Here is a 13,364-nt window from a genome sequence, read left to right on the forward strand (position 1 = left end):
AGTCGGGTCCAATATTGACACCCCTAATCAAATGTGTGACATATAATTATTCGAAATCTATTTGGAAGTATTTTTTTATTATATATAATAAAATCTGTAAACTAATATACGATCATAAGTACAATAAAGCAAAAAATCATCTACATCGCATAAATTTGTATTAAAAAATTATACAATCTGAAAGGGTCCATATTAACAATATAATATCATGATCTTTAAAAAAATATAACTACAATTTAGCTAAAAGTCATAACCATAATTCGAAATTTACAACCTCTACCTCTAATAACCAAGCTCCGAATCATTTTCCATTTCTTGAAAGCAACACACAGAGAGAAAGTGGCGGTGAGCATCAAACAACTAAGTTGAGTACAAAAAACCTTCAATAATTTATAATGTATATAAGGAGAAATAATATGTATATGATCCTATTATCATATAAAAATAAAAAAGCATGTAAAAATTAGCGATAGTTCCATAATAATTTTAAAAAAATAATGATATTAAATATATTATCTTATATTATCAAACATTATGATCTAGCAAGTTTAGTATGTTAGTATAAAATTTATTAAAATTGGTTCCATGTCATCAAAATATTTGTTGAATCAAGAGAAAAAAAGTTTCTCACCCATCGTTGCTTGTCCAGATGGTGAAGAGCCGGCTAGGCAAAGCCTAGGTCCCTGGTTCGAATCCCTTGGCAAGCAGTAAAAGCCTTAAGTTTGGCCCGTGTAAATTGGTGTGGGTTGCATGCTAGATCGGCCAGGGTTTTCACTGGCCTAAGGACAATGCTTCCTCGTTACAAAAAAAAAAAGTTTCTTGTCCTTGATCTGAATGGCTTACTTTGTGATATAGTTAATGATTACTATATTCATTAGTATGGGGAATATATATATATATATAAGAAAATAATGAATAATGTTCGATTTTTATTTCGCTTATAAGAGTTAAAATTATCAGTTACGGGATAAAAGAGTCACAGGCTGAAGTCTAATCTGATTCATTTCTCACCCTAGTTGCCAAGATCATATAAAAGAAAAATTATCACATTAAAAATTAAAACAAATTTGTTGGCATATAAGAAAAAAAAAATTTTGACTCTATCGCCGTGTATATTCTAGACTGTAATAGTTTGATGTCGTCTATTAGAACACAATCTCACTATCCTAAGCCCTGATTTAATGCAAAACATGCGTAGCAATCATAACCTATGAGCCTCTCGCTCAAACTCACACTACTACTGAAATCAGTCCTTAAACCAGGGGCGTCAGGCGTCTGTCTCTTTTTACCCAAGTGGGTGAAAACTTATCGGGAAAGGAACATCAGGACCATCCCTGGAAGATCACATCCAAATAATTGAGGAATCTCAAAACGAGATTCTTCAACTTCTTTGAGAGACCCGACAACCAATACTAGCATAACAAAAGGAGGTTCTTCTGCCTCGAGATACACCACTAGTCGAAGGTGTTCAACCTAAACATCCTAATGCAGATAATCCTCTTCCATAGTCACGAAGTCGCCTTAGAACACAACAAGACATTGACCTTGTTGACACCGCTATCTCTACCCATCCTTCTCTCCCCAATCAGCTAGCCCGCATTCCTCCGGACATCCCAGAGGACTTGGCCTGACCTAACATTGTTGAGCTCCCACCCAATGCCATCAGTCATGAACTGCAATGAGTGGTTTGAGAAGAGTTCCCAATGAGAGGTAGAAAACAATCTCTTTGTTGCGTCCTGGAATATTCGCGGCGGTAGAGAAATATATAGTTTAACGTCTTAGCGTTGTACGAAGATCCAGCACACAATCAGATAAGTGAGAGGGTGTAGCGCGTGCCCGATCAAGCTAATTTTGTGATGCCGTATCACTCTTCATCAGTGAGACTTCTAGGAGTCATCAGCCCTTACTGAGGCTATTCTTCAACACTCCATTCCGGCAGGATTTAAACAACCGAACATCGATTCTTATGATGGGTCATCCAACCCCTACGAGCATATTGATTACTACCAAACTAGTATGCATATATAATGAGCCTCAGACGCACTCATTCGTCAAGTTTTTCTGGCCACCCTCAAGGATAAGCTCGAACATGATTTTATTCGCTTCCAACCAGAACCATTACCATATTTGTCAAATTGGCCAAAATATTCGTTGAACAATTTTTTATAAATCGGAGAATATTTAAATATTTTTTCCACCTCTTGGAAATTTACCAGAGTGAAAGTGAGTCCCTCAAAGATTTTCTACTGAGGCTCGATAAATTTTAGGAGTGGATCCCGAATTACTTAGAGGAGTTTTCCTCATATGGCTTTGTCCTAGCCACTTTTACTCAACACTCATACGAGACACGGTTCATTAATATGCTGATCTGATTCATCATGTGAAGGCACAAATTTCTGCAAATGAAGATAATAATGCTCATAGAAACTAATTTGAGCAAAGAAATAGAAAGCGTAAAAGTGCATCAGGAACAAATAATCCATCCTTGCAGCGAAAGAACCAAGAAAATTATAAAATTATACAATCAAAAGGGTCAATATTCAACAATCATAGTACATATTTCTCTAAGTATTACAATAAAATATCATGATCATTACAAAAATATAATTACAATTTAGCTAAAAGTCATAACTATAATTCGAAACCTACAACCTCTACCTCTAATCAAAATGCTCCTTATCATTTTCCATTTCTTGAAAGCAACACCTATAGAGAAAGTAGCGGTGAGCATCAACAACTCAGTAGGGTACAAAAAAACCTTCAATAATTTATAATGTATATAAGGAGAAATAATATGCATATCATTCTATTTTCATATAAAAATAAAAAAGCATGTAAAAATTAGCGAAAGTTCATTATTTTAAAAAATAATGATATTAAATATTTTATCTTATATTATCAAACATTATGCCGACCTTTTCTTCCACTTTATAACTAGCACATTAGGGTATCTCGAACCGAGAACTCCATTTTTCACGGCAAAATACCGCAAAACGCAAAAATGGCGTGGTGCTGCTCCAATCGAACGTCATTTTTTTGCTTATGTCCGAAGGTAACGATCCTTCTCCTTTGGCGTGTTTTTCCGGTTGAGAGAGGAAAATAGCGTGGGTGAACAGTGCAATATTGATGTTGCACTGTTCACCCGCAAGCAAATGGCGGACGTTTTGACGTTCGGCTGGAGCGACGGAACGACTCCAAACACTCGTTTGGCGTTCGGTTGGAGATGATCTTAATCATTGACTATATCACCAAACTTGCCATTCTTATCAAGAACAATAAGCTTTCTCCTCTTGTTGGAATAATCAACAAATATTTTGGTGACATGGAACCAATTTTATGAACTTCTTATATTTTTTTTTTCCCTTGCATTTCATGTTGTGTTACATGATACATATACACATTTACATAAGAGTATTAAAAATGCTATAATAGGAAGTAATTAAATTACATTTGCTCCCCTTCCATTTTTTCTATATGGTATGAACAATGAGACTAATTATAGCAACATTTATGAAAAGAATTGATGATTTAATTATAGTAAATATTATTGTAATTAAGGTTGTTTTGCATGTATATTTTCAATTAAGGATAAAAATATTAAAATTAAGTGGTAGCAACACCTTAAATATTATTAACCTACTGTGTAGTATGAGGCTAGGAGACTGATTAATAGGCCCAAGATCATTTCTCGCAATTTGATCGATTGTATTCGAGATTAACCTCTAAATGTTATCGAACAATTAAAATCTCTCTTACAAAATTGCCCAAAATCTACTATGCACTCCCTAATAGGTTTGATAAGGCTCAATTGTCCTGATACCAACTAACATAATATTATATTAATAAAGAGGAGCTCAAAAGTTAGTCTTTTCTCTCAAGGCTACTCAAGCGTGTCTTCGACTTGCTCAAATTGAGTCAAATCTATCGTAATTAGAGCTTGGCCAAAAGTCTCTCACCATGACTTGATCCAGCTTTTTAGGCAAAGCGAATTCATTACACTTATAAGAAAATAATGAATAGTGTTCGATTTTTATTTCGTTTATAGGAGTCCAAACTATCGGTTACTGGATAAACGAGTCACAATCTGAAGTCTAATATGATTCAGTTCTGACCCTAATTGACAAATCATATAAAAGAAAAGCTATCACATTAAGGGGTTGTTTGGCTGTAGGATTTAGGCGGGATTTGAGTGAAATCCAGGCAAATGGCCTAAAATGCAAAACCAAATCTTAAGGTAAATGAAAGCCATCAAAGATGGAAAATTACCCCTTTTCGCAATAAATCCTGGATTTTCGAAAACCCGTGATTTGGCGGATTTAACCTCTGTTAGCATGAGAGAGAAAAAGAGTACGTTTTTTTTTTAGAATTTAATGCTCTATTGTCAAACAGTCACACAAGATTTAACATGATTTATCACGAATGTTATCAAATAATTTTCAGGATTTAATCCGACCCCTCATGATTCTGTAAATTTGGATTTACGAAATCCTACTACCAAACAATCCTTAAAAACTAAAACAAATTTGTTGGCATATAAGAAATAATTAAAAAAAAAAGTAAATCCTATTAGATAAATAAAATCTTATGGTTGACCAAGACCTTTTATCTTGCCACGTAAACCTTCCAAAATAGCTTCTTCAACTGAAGTCACCCGTTAACTAAAACAGAAAATTTGGAACATCCTAACGCAGTTCTCGAATAAAACTGTATAACAGCCGCAAAAAGGAAAAATCAGAGAGCCCCCAAATTTCTCGGCTTTGAACTCGAAGCAAAGAAATCGATCGATCGATTGATTGACTGACAGATGTTTCCAGAACCCTAATGGTTTGATTCTTTGCTTGCTTGTAGTACTGATGACGTGCAAGCGACACCCTTACGAGGTCGGCGTCGGCGTTTGCGCCACCTGTCTCCGGGAACGTCTTTGCGCCCTCATTGCCGCCCAGAACAAGCTCGCCTCCGCCGCCGGGGATGCTCAGACCTACCCTACTCCGCGCAATCCTCAGCTCTCATTCCCCAGATCCACTTCCCCCTACTTCGCCCACCGCAGATCGGTTTGCTCCGATGGCCCTGCTATCAACCGCTTCTTCACCACTCCTCCCGCCGGTAATCTCTCGCGCCGAAAACCTCATTCTCTCTGGTCTTCAGTCTTCGGACCTCCCAGATCTGAGTCGTCGGAGCCCCGATCGTCCTTTTCGTGGATCTCCACCCTAATCCGGAGAAAGAAATCGCGAAAATCGTTCGAGGCGGCCGGATCGCCTCCGCCCTTGGAAAGAGGGATGTCACTTGCGCGGTACCGTGACGAAGATGACGGAGGAGACTCCGACTACTCTTCCGATTCCTCCACCGTTGGTCGGCTGCCGGGACCTACGCCAATTCGGCCTCAGGCGGCCCGGCCTCACCGGACCGGCGACGGCGCGGGTCGAGGATTTTCTGGATTCGCGGTTTGCCTGAGCCCCTTAGTTCGTTCGAATCACAACCGCCGGCGGGCCGAGCCAGTCAACGATCAGATTCGTCGCCACGTGTCTTTCGGAGACAACCGGTCGGTCGGAGTTAATCGGTCCAGAAAGCTGGCCGATTTTGGTCGGTTTAAATGACGCTTTTGCCCTCCTTCAACAGCTTGATTTTTTTTTGTAATTTTTTTAATATGAAAAAATTATTATTGTATAGAGTATAGACAGAGAGATGGGGAGAGGTCTGCGCCAATTAAATGGCTTATGGTGGGGTTGAAAATGTCAGAGGAGGATTCAGAGAATTTTATAGGTTTTTAATGCCTTCCATAATTTCTTTGAATGAAGAATTCAAATAAATGGCCAAATTTTTAAAATTTTCACCCTAAAAAATAATTTTGTTCGATGATTTTTTTTTGGAACGGGATATCTACCTGCTGTCATTCTAAATAGAATGTTTGTCGGCGTAACTAATTTCTCGGCATCGGACCCACACTTATTTTGCCCAACTGAAGCAGCGTGGCCAAAGTAGAGGATTCAAATCAGGGATGGAGGTTCCCAACTGTGCTCGCCCACCAACCACCTTAAGCCTCGACAGGTATTTGATGAAATGCTTATGAAATTTTAAAATGAGTTGTTTAATTTGTTCTTAATAAAATTTTTATATTAGGATATTCTTCTGCACTAATCTTGATGTAAATTCAAGAGCACAAATTTTATACTTATATAATTTATATGAATATATTTTGGCATAATTTTATATTTTAGTTTTAGATAGAAGAATTTATAGATACAAATTGTTTGTATTTATGTATATAGCATTTTAAATATATGTAACTAAAATTTTAAATCACATAAAAATATAATTAATATGTATTTGAAAATTGGTCTATTTGATTGCTTATGAAAATTAAGAAAAATTAGAGTTTTTATAATAATTCAAAGTTTATTTTGGTTGAAAAAAATTAAATTCATTAATAATGCTTTTGATTAAATAATATTTTATTTTTTATTCTAAAGAAATTCTATATTAGAATATCAACTTATAACATTAAATTTGATTTGATACAATTCAACAAGTTATTAATTAATCAAATAGGGTATCTACGTGTTGCCACCTCCAAAGGAGGCGCATGACGACGTAATTAATCCATCGGTTGGCTTACAAGAAATCAACCCCACAGGTGCATGGCCACACAATTATTTTCTCCCCATATAAGGAGTCACTAGGGGTGTCAATTCGGGTCAACGGGTAGAACCCGGAACTGACCCGATGCTATCTGACACGACCCAAACCCGAAAACATTTTTGCAAACGGGTCAGAAAATGAAACCCGGACTCGACCTGTCGGGTTGCCGGGTTTGACACAACCTGAAACGAAATGGGCTGCAGAGAGTGGAGGTAGGCGGGCCGCGCGCAGGGGGACTGCGGCCTCGTGCCGCGTGGGCATCCCACGTCCGCTTGGATCTCGCGCAATCGCGTCGCGCGTGGAGACTTGAGGATTGCAGAGGTGCGCGTGCCCGCATGGGGACTTGCGGACTGGGGCGAAGCTGCCGAGGCTGTGCCTGGGGGCTGCTGAGGCGCGCCGCGTGGCTTGGGCGGAGGGAGATGGTTCTGTTGGGAGTTCGAAGGTGGGCTCCTGCCGGACTGCGCTAAGCAAGTTAGGGCAGAACCGAGTAAGCGAGAAGCCGGCTAGACTGGGCTAACGAACTAGGTCAACTTCGAGTTGATTTCAAGTTTTCGGGTCAACCCGAACCCGACCCATTTGCTAACCGGATCGACCCGAACCCGAATTTTTTCGGGTCGGGTTTCATGTCTAGTCAAAAATTGATACCATATGAGTCACGTCGCATGAGAGAGAAATCAAACATGAGTGGGAGGTTCCTAATCACACTCACCCACACAACTCACATTGATTTGTTAGTTGGAAGCTTCGGCTATCAACTAGAGATTTTGGATTTGAGTCTTGTGTATGTGATGCGTGTATGAGTCTGCATAACTGTCAGTTTGTCACAAAAAAAGAAAAAAAATATTACACTTAAATCAAAACAAATTGAATAATTATAAAATTTATCCTAACAATTGTGACGTCCCAGGCATCTATAGTGAAAGGATTCATCGACATATTTTTCTTCTTATTATTTCTTCTTTCTCAGATCAAATTTGTTTTGTTCGTCCCGGACGAACTCAGGTTCGTCCAAATGAACCTGCATTTTACTCAGTTCGTACAAGCAGTTCGTCTGTACTAACCATACAGATTTTCACAGTTTTTTTCAGTTCGTCCCGTTCTAAGGTCAGTTCGTACAGACTAACTGCACTAAAAAAAATGAAATTCTGAGGGGTATTACAACAATAACTATAAACCTCATATTAGTTATTAAATCTAAACTAAATTTAGTATTTACCCTTTAATTTTTCTTAAAACTTTAATTTTCATTTGATCAACAAATATTTTTAAAATACTACTCAAAGATTTTGAATAAAGAAGATTATTTTATTAAAAAGGATTTTTTTTATCAATATAACTATCAAAATCTACGAAAGTAAAAAAAATAATTAATGTTAACTTTATTTAATTAAAATTAAGTTAAGATCTTTGAAGTCAATTCAAAGTCATCAAAACCAAAATCATTGGATGAAGCAAAAGCTCATTGCGTGTCGCTATTGGTTCCATATTATTAGTAAATTTCAAATATTTTTAAAATACTACTCAAAGATTTTGAATAAAGAAGATTATTTAATTAAAAAGGAGTTTTTTATCAATATAACTATCAAAATCTACGAAAGTAAAAAAAAAATAGTTAATGTTAACTTTATTTAATTAAAATTAAATTAAGATCTTTGAAGTCAATTCAAAGTCATCAAAACCAAAATCATTGGATGAAGCAAAAGCTCATTGCGTGTCGCTATTGGTTCCATATTATTAGTAAATTTGCAGAAAAGCCATTTGTACTTTCAAAATTATTTAATTGGTGACGTGCAAGTTATTTTTATAGGTAGGTGTTGTGGGTCACGATTTGAATGGTCAAACCCTTTACCTGTTTAAGGAAAGGCAAGTTGTCGGTGACCTGTTAAATTGTAATAATTTATTTTTATAATATAAAATTAATCTATGACGTGCTTACAAATTTGTATTTTACTATAATTGATAATCCTACTAAAAAATTAGAGTTCGAGTTATAATCTGATTAATTTTCATATTGAATTTAGGTTTGATACGGCATCACAAAATTAGTCTGAGGCACGAATCTCGAGGCAAAAGCTAGTTGGAAACTTCAAAAATTAATTCCGGGAGCATCCGAACTCCGATTTTAGCGAGCTTATAGTCAAACTAAGCATCTCGAAAATACGAACCCAACGACACCAAGATCAACCCAATCCGAGCCCAAATGAGTTTGAATCAAGGACCCGAAGCGCTGTTGGAAGGTTCAAACCGCAATTTGAGTTACCAAACGGTCTCCGATTTTAAAGAGCTTATACTCGAATCGAGCGGCTCGACGAGACGAATCCAACGAGTCCAAGATCGCCGAATTCCGACATCATTAAGGCATTCAAATATTGGACGAACGGTGCACGATCAAAGGATTCAATATCAGCCGTCTATTCGACCACTCCTTATTTGCCCTTGATCTCACGCCTATTTACTAGCTATGCCACTCCAGAAAAACTATAAATAGAGCCCTCATTTCTCATAAGAGGAAAAAAAGTGAAGAGAGAGAAGAAGAAGAGAAGGAGGAGATGGAAGAAGCTCCTCCTCGACCACCGTCGGAGCTCTTCCCGTCGCCTGAGGACGCCGGAACTCTGCCGGATTTTCGGGAAACGCCGGGAATTTGCAGAACTTTGTAACTTTGTGAGAAGTTGATTATAAACTGATCGTCTTGATTTGTAAGACGAATCAACCTTTATACTTCATACAAACATTAGTGGAACTTTACAACTGGGCGAGGTTCCGTGGTTTTTTCCCTTTTTGGATTTTTCACGTAAAAACTCTGGTGTTCATTTTTCTTTTCCGTTTGTGTGCTGAATACTCGTGCAACGCTAAGACGAATATTTTCTAACTCTACTGCTGCGTATATTCTAGCACGCAACAAGGTTGATTCAAAAACCTGTAATTAACTCGATTATTATTCACGCTTAATTTAAACAGGTTATTGACATGTCAAAATGCCGTATTTAGGTTAAACATATCGAATTAATCTAGAGATATTAAAAACCATACGATAAACTGGTCAGATAGGTCTGATTTAGGTCAAATAACTAGTATGATAAATGAGTTAGGTTCAGATCAAGAATATTCGGGTCAACAAACTTCAGGTGAAATCCGAAACCGACATGTTAACTCAAATTAACATCCAAATTGCATGTCAAGAATATTTAATAGGGTACCATTTTAAAGAAATATAAGTCAATTTTTTATATAAAAAGAGAGATTAGTTATAAAAGAGAAGTTTATTTTATTTAAGAATATTAAAGTACTATCACTTGTCCCACTAAACAATCATTATGATATAAATATATTTTTTATTATTATTTTTTAAATGCAATTTGCTCATTCTATACGCTAAAAATTAAAGTGAGTTAGTAATTAGTAAAAGTTTGTTAGCAAAATAGATTAATTTGAAATCATAGATTTGTGCTAACTTAAGTTTGGTTTGGAACTGCTTTCTTACTACTTAAATCAACTTTCTAGTAAAAATTTTATACTAGAAAGCTGTTTTAAAAAGAAATAAGAAAGACGTCCCAAACGAAGTCTTAAACTTTATTTGGGACTGATTTTTTTACTGTATCTTAAAACAATTTTTTAGTATAAAAATTTTTATTTTATACTTAAAAATTATTTTAAAAAGCAGTGAGAAAGCCGTCCCAAACAAAATCTTAATTTATCGTAGCATGAATAGAATGGGAAAGCCATTAGTGTTCCTTTTTTGGTTTAAAGGAATAATTACTAAATAAAAACAAACAAAAAAATCAAATAGCTTTGCAACATATTTTATTTATCTTTATTTGAACTATAAAGACATTCTTTTAAAAATTTCAAAAAGTTTTGAAAATTTTATGTAAATTTAGAAAATTTGGAAATTTAATAATTCTTTATTTTGAAATTTATATGATGAATAATGGATTTAAAATTATGATAATTCTATATTTATTTAACTTGATACTATGGCATATATGTAATTAAAACTAATTACTATTATTTATACAAAATTGATCAAAGACAATTATAAGAATACACCTTTTCTTATTTTGGAAATGTTAATTCTCTTTTTCATCATCAATATTTAGATATATTTTTCTTATACACCTTATTAATATAGACATAAGAAGTATATTTTCATTTATTTTGTGTGTATTATTATTTGTAGATAAGAGTTCATTTGTAATTTTGAGGAATTTTGAGATTAGTGCTGCATATGATATAGAAATAGTTGCATTAATATAATCATAAATTCAATGAATATGAACCTTATCTTGATATGATATGTCACCATAGTATTACATAGTTTGTGTTGAGATTAGTGCTACATATGATGTCAAATGGTTGTATTATTATAATAGCAAATTCAAAGAATATGAAACTCATCGAATCCGATTAATCAATCAAGCTCAAGTCATGGGTGACTCAGAGCTCGACTCGACTTGTTTATACCCCTAGATACATATAACTTATTACTTGAAATCTACATTGATAAGTTCAATTAATTATCATATATAGAGAGTACATATGTTGCGTGACTGATATTTACTAATAAATATAATTTATCATCTTATACTTCGTTTGAGATGGCTTTCTTACTACTTCTTAAAGCAGCTTTTTAGTACACCGTCCCAAAATGAAGCCTTATATGTGGATGAATCCAACACTTCGTTAACCATGGTTAAACAAGATCCTCAAAGCCTAAGACAAATAAAATTATTGAGTGAGATTTTTCACTCTCTTCTACATGTATCAAAATTTATCACAAAAAGCATGCAGAGACAAAAACAAGCAATAAAAACAAATAAAATCAACAATATATTGTCAACCAAAGTATCTGAGCTGCAATGTTAGCTCCAGCAAAAAATTATAGTAGAAGGATCCATGATCGAAATCATAAACACACAAACCTCACAACAACTTCTATATTTAATAGATAAGATCATATTCCTTGTTTTCTACTAAAAATTTAAAAGAAATGAGAGCTTCAGATCAAATAATTTCCCAATCAGATGCAGACTCATCTAGCTTCTGATAAGACGCTTCAGTTTCAATGAAAAGCTTACTCTCTGGGGTTTCAACAGCCGTTGAAGTGATTTTGGATTCTTCAAAAGCTGCTTTAGAGTCACCAGACTGATCTAAAATTGGAGCTTTAAGCTTATTTTCATCAGATAGTTTGTTAGACATATCTGCATTGCAAATTTACAGTTCATCAGGTAACAGTTCAATTGAATTATAGAATATTCTTATTAAAGTTTTGATTATGAAAAGCTATGAAAATTTTGATTGTTTGAAATCTGACCTTGTACTTGATGCGTAAGATGTTCCACCTGAATTTCCAAACGACCAATATGAGCTGTTAATGAAGAAATAGCCTGTAGCAGTTCAACTTTCAACTGCTCCCCATAACTCCAGCAGTATGGGAAGTGATTATAATTCTCTTCAGTTTCAACTGTCTTGGTTGTATTCTGAACAGGCTGCGCATTTTGAGTCTGACAAATTATTTTATAAGGACTTGAGTATTTCAGTTGTTTTTATAAAATAACATAGTTGACAAATTAACTTGTTTGATGGAAGCGAACCAAACGAATCAAATCTGAACACTCATTAATTTAAACGAATCAAACATGAACAAAAACAATAAAGCTCGAATAAAACATGAATCAAACTTGAACAAACTGATAATAATTGAACTTAAAGATGAACACTCACATACTCGGCTCCGCTTGATTTGTTTGTAGTCTTATGCTAAACATATGCAAATATGACCAGGCCATTGGATTACACCGGGTCGCCGAGTCACACGGTTTGATTAACTTCTCTTAAATATTGTTTTGTTGAATGGGATGGATGATCGGTACTGATGGGGACATCGTCAGAGATTGCGACACATGTACCATCAGGAGATGCCGGAGATCGACGGCCACGATCATGACCTTTATTTTCATCATTTTATGTAGTAGTTTATTTGATTTTTATGTTTTTCCGTTTTTGCCCTTATGGGTAGTTGGTCGTTATTGTAGCCCGAGGGGCATTTTAGTCTTTTGTTGTCTTGTCATTTTGAGGCCTATTTATATGGCCATTTTCTCATGTAATTTTAGTTTTTGAGGAAATGAAAATATTTTGTGTTCTCTTTGTGAGTTCCCCCTCCAAGATCTCTTAGTGAGTTCGCCGGAGATCTCTTAGTGAGTTCGCCGGAGGAGACTAGATCTCTTTGTGAGTTCTAGTTTTCATACCATCTTATCTTGTGGAAATCCAAAGTGAAGATAATTAAGGTTAGTAATTTTATGGTCGCTCGAATCCTTAAAATTTCCCTCTCTCCCTTCCCCTTTGCTTTTGCCGCCGCCTAACCTGAGCTGCTCAAGCCGCCGGCCACCTTGGCTGCTCCTCCTCCCGCCGGCCAGCCCTTCCCTAGGCTGTGGCCGCCGGCCCATAACCCCCCGAGCAGCCATCCTCAACTTCCCTTGCACCGTTCACCCACTCCCCATGTAAGCAACCCATCCCGTGAACCCCTCAGCTCCCAGAACTTCTTTTCCTTGCAACCAATTCCTGCCGTTTCTCTCTGATTTGCACAACCCGAGGAGTTATGCCATTAATGCCTGATTAATTGCTGCTTTAATCAGCCGTATTAAGCAAATGAAAACTGACATTTGGTTTTCAATTTGAATTTCAAAGCCAAGCCAAATCCCCACCTCCCTCCACCACTCCCCAACTCCACA

General features: G+C 35.9%; 2 protein-coding genes across 4 annotated transcripts in view; one reads left to right on the forward strand and one right to left on the reverse strand.

Annotated features, from left to right (window-relative positions):
* Positions 1-4,637: 4,637 nt before the first annotated feature.
* On the forward strand, positions 4,638-5,807 carry LOC110101743. The gene has a single exon (XM_020829781.2). The coding sequence runs from the start codon at positions 4,854-4,856 to the stop codon at positions 5,592-5,594; it is 741 nt and encodes a 246-aa protein (XP_020685440.1). The 5' UTR covers positions 4,638-4,853; the 3' UTR covers positions 5,595-5,807.
* Positions 5,808-11,440: 5,633 nt separating this feature from the next.
* LOC110101722 overlaps positions 11,441-13,364 on the reverse strand; it is an 11,866-nt gene continuing 9,942 nt past the window's right edge. For 2 of the 3 annotated variants that reach the window (XM_020829745.2, XM_020829747.2), the window contains 2 exons: positions 11,948-12,137; positions 11,441-11,834 (listed from right to left, as the gene is read on the reverse strand). In XM_020829745.2, coding sequence (XP_020685404.1) covers positions 11,638-11,834; positions 11,948-12,137 — 387 coding nt within the window. In that variant the 3' untranslated portion in view covers positions 11,441-11,637. The remainder of the gene's footprint in view (positions 11,835-11,947; positions 12,138-13,364) is intronic. The other variant, XM_020829746.2, reaches the window with a different exon arrangement.

This window comes from Dendrobium catenatum, unplaced genomic scaffold (genome assembly GCF_001605985.2).
Source record: "Dendrobium catenatum unplaced genomic scaffold, ASM160598v2 fragScaff_scaffold_772, whole genome shotgun sequence".
NCBI lineage: Eukaryota > Viridiplantae > Streptophyta > Magnoliopsida > Asparagales > Orchidaceae > Dendrobium > Dendrobium catenatum.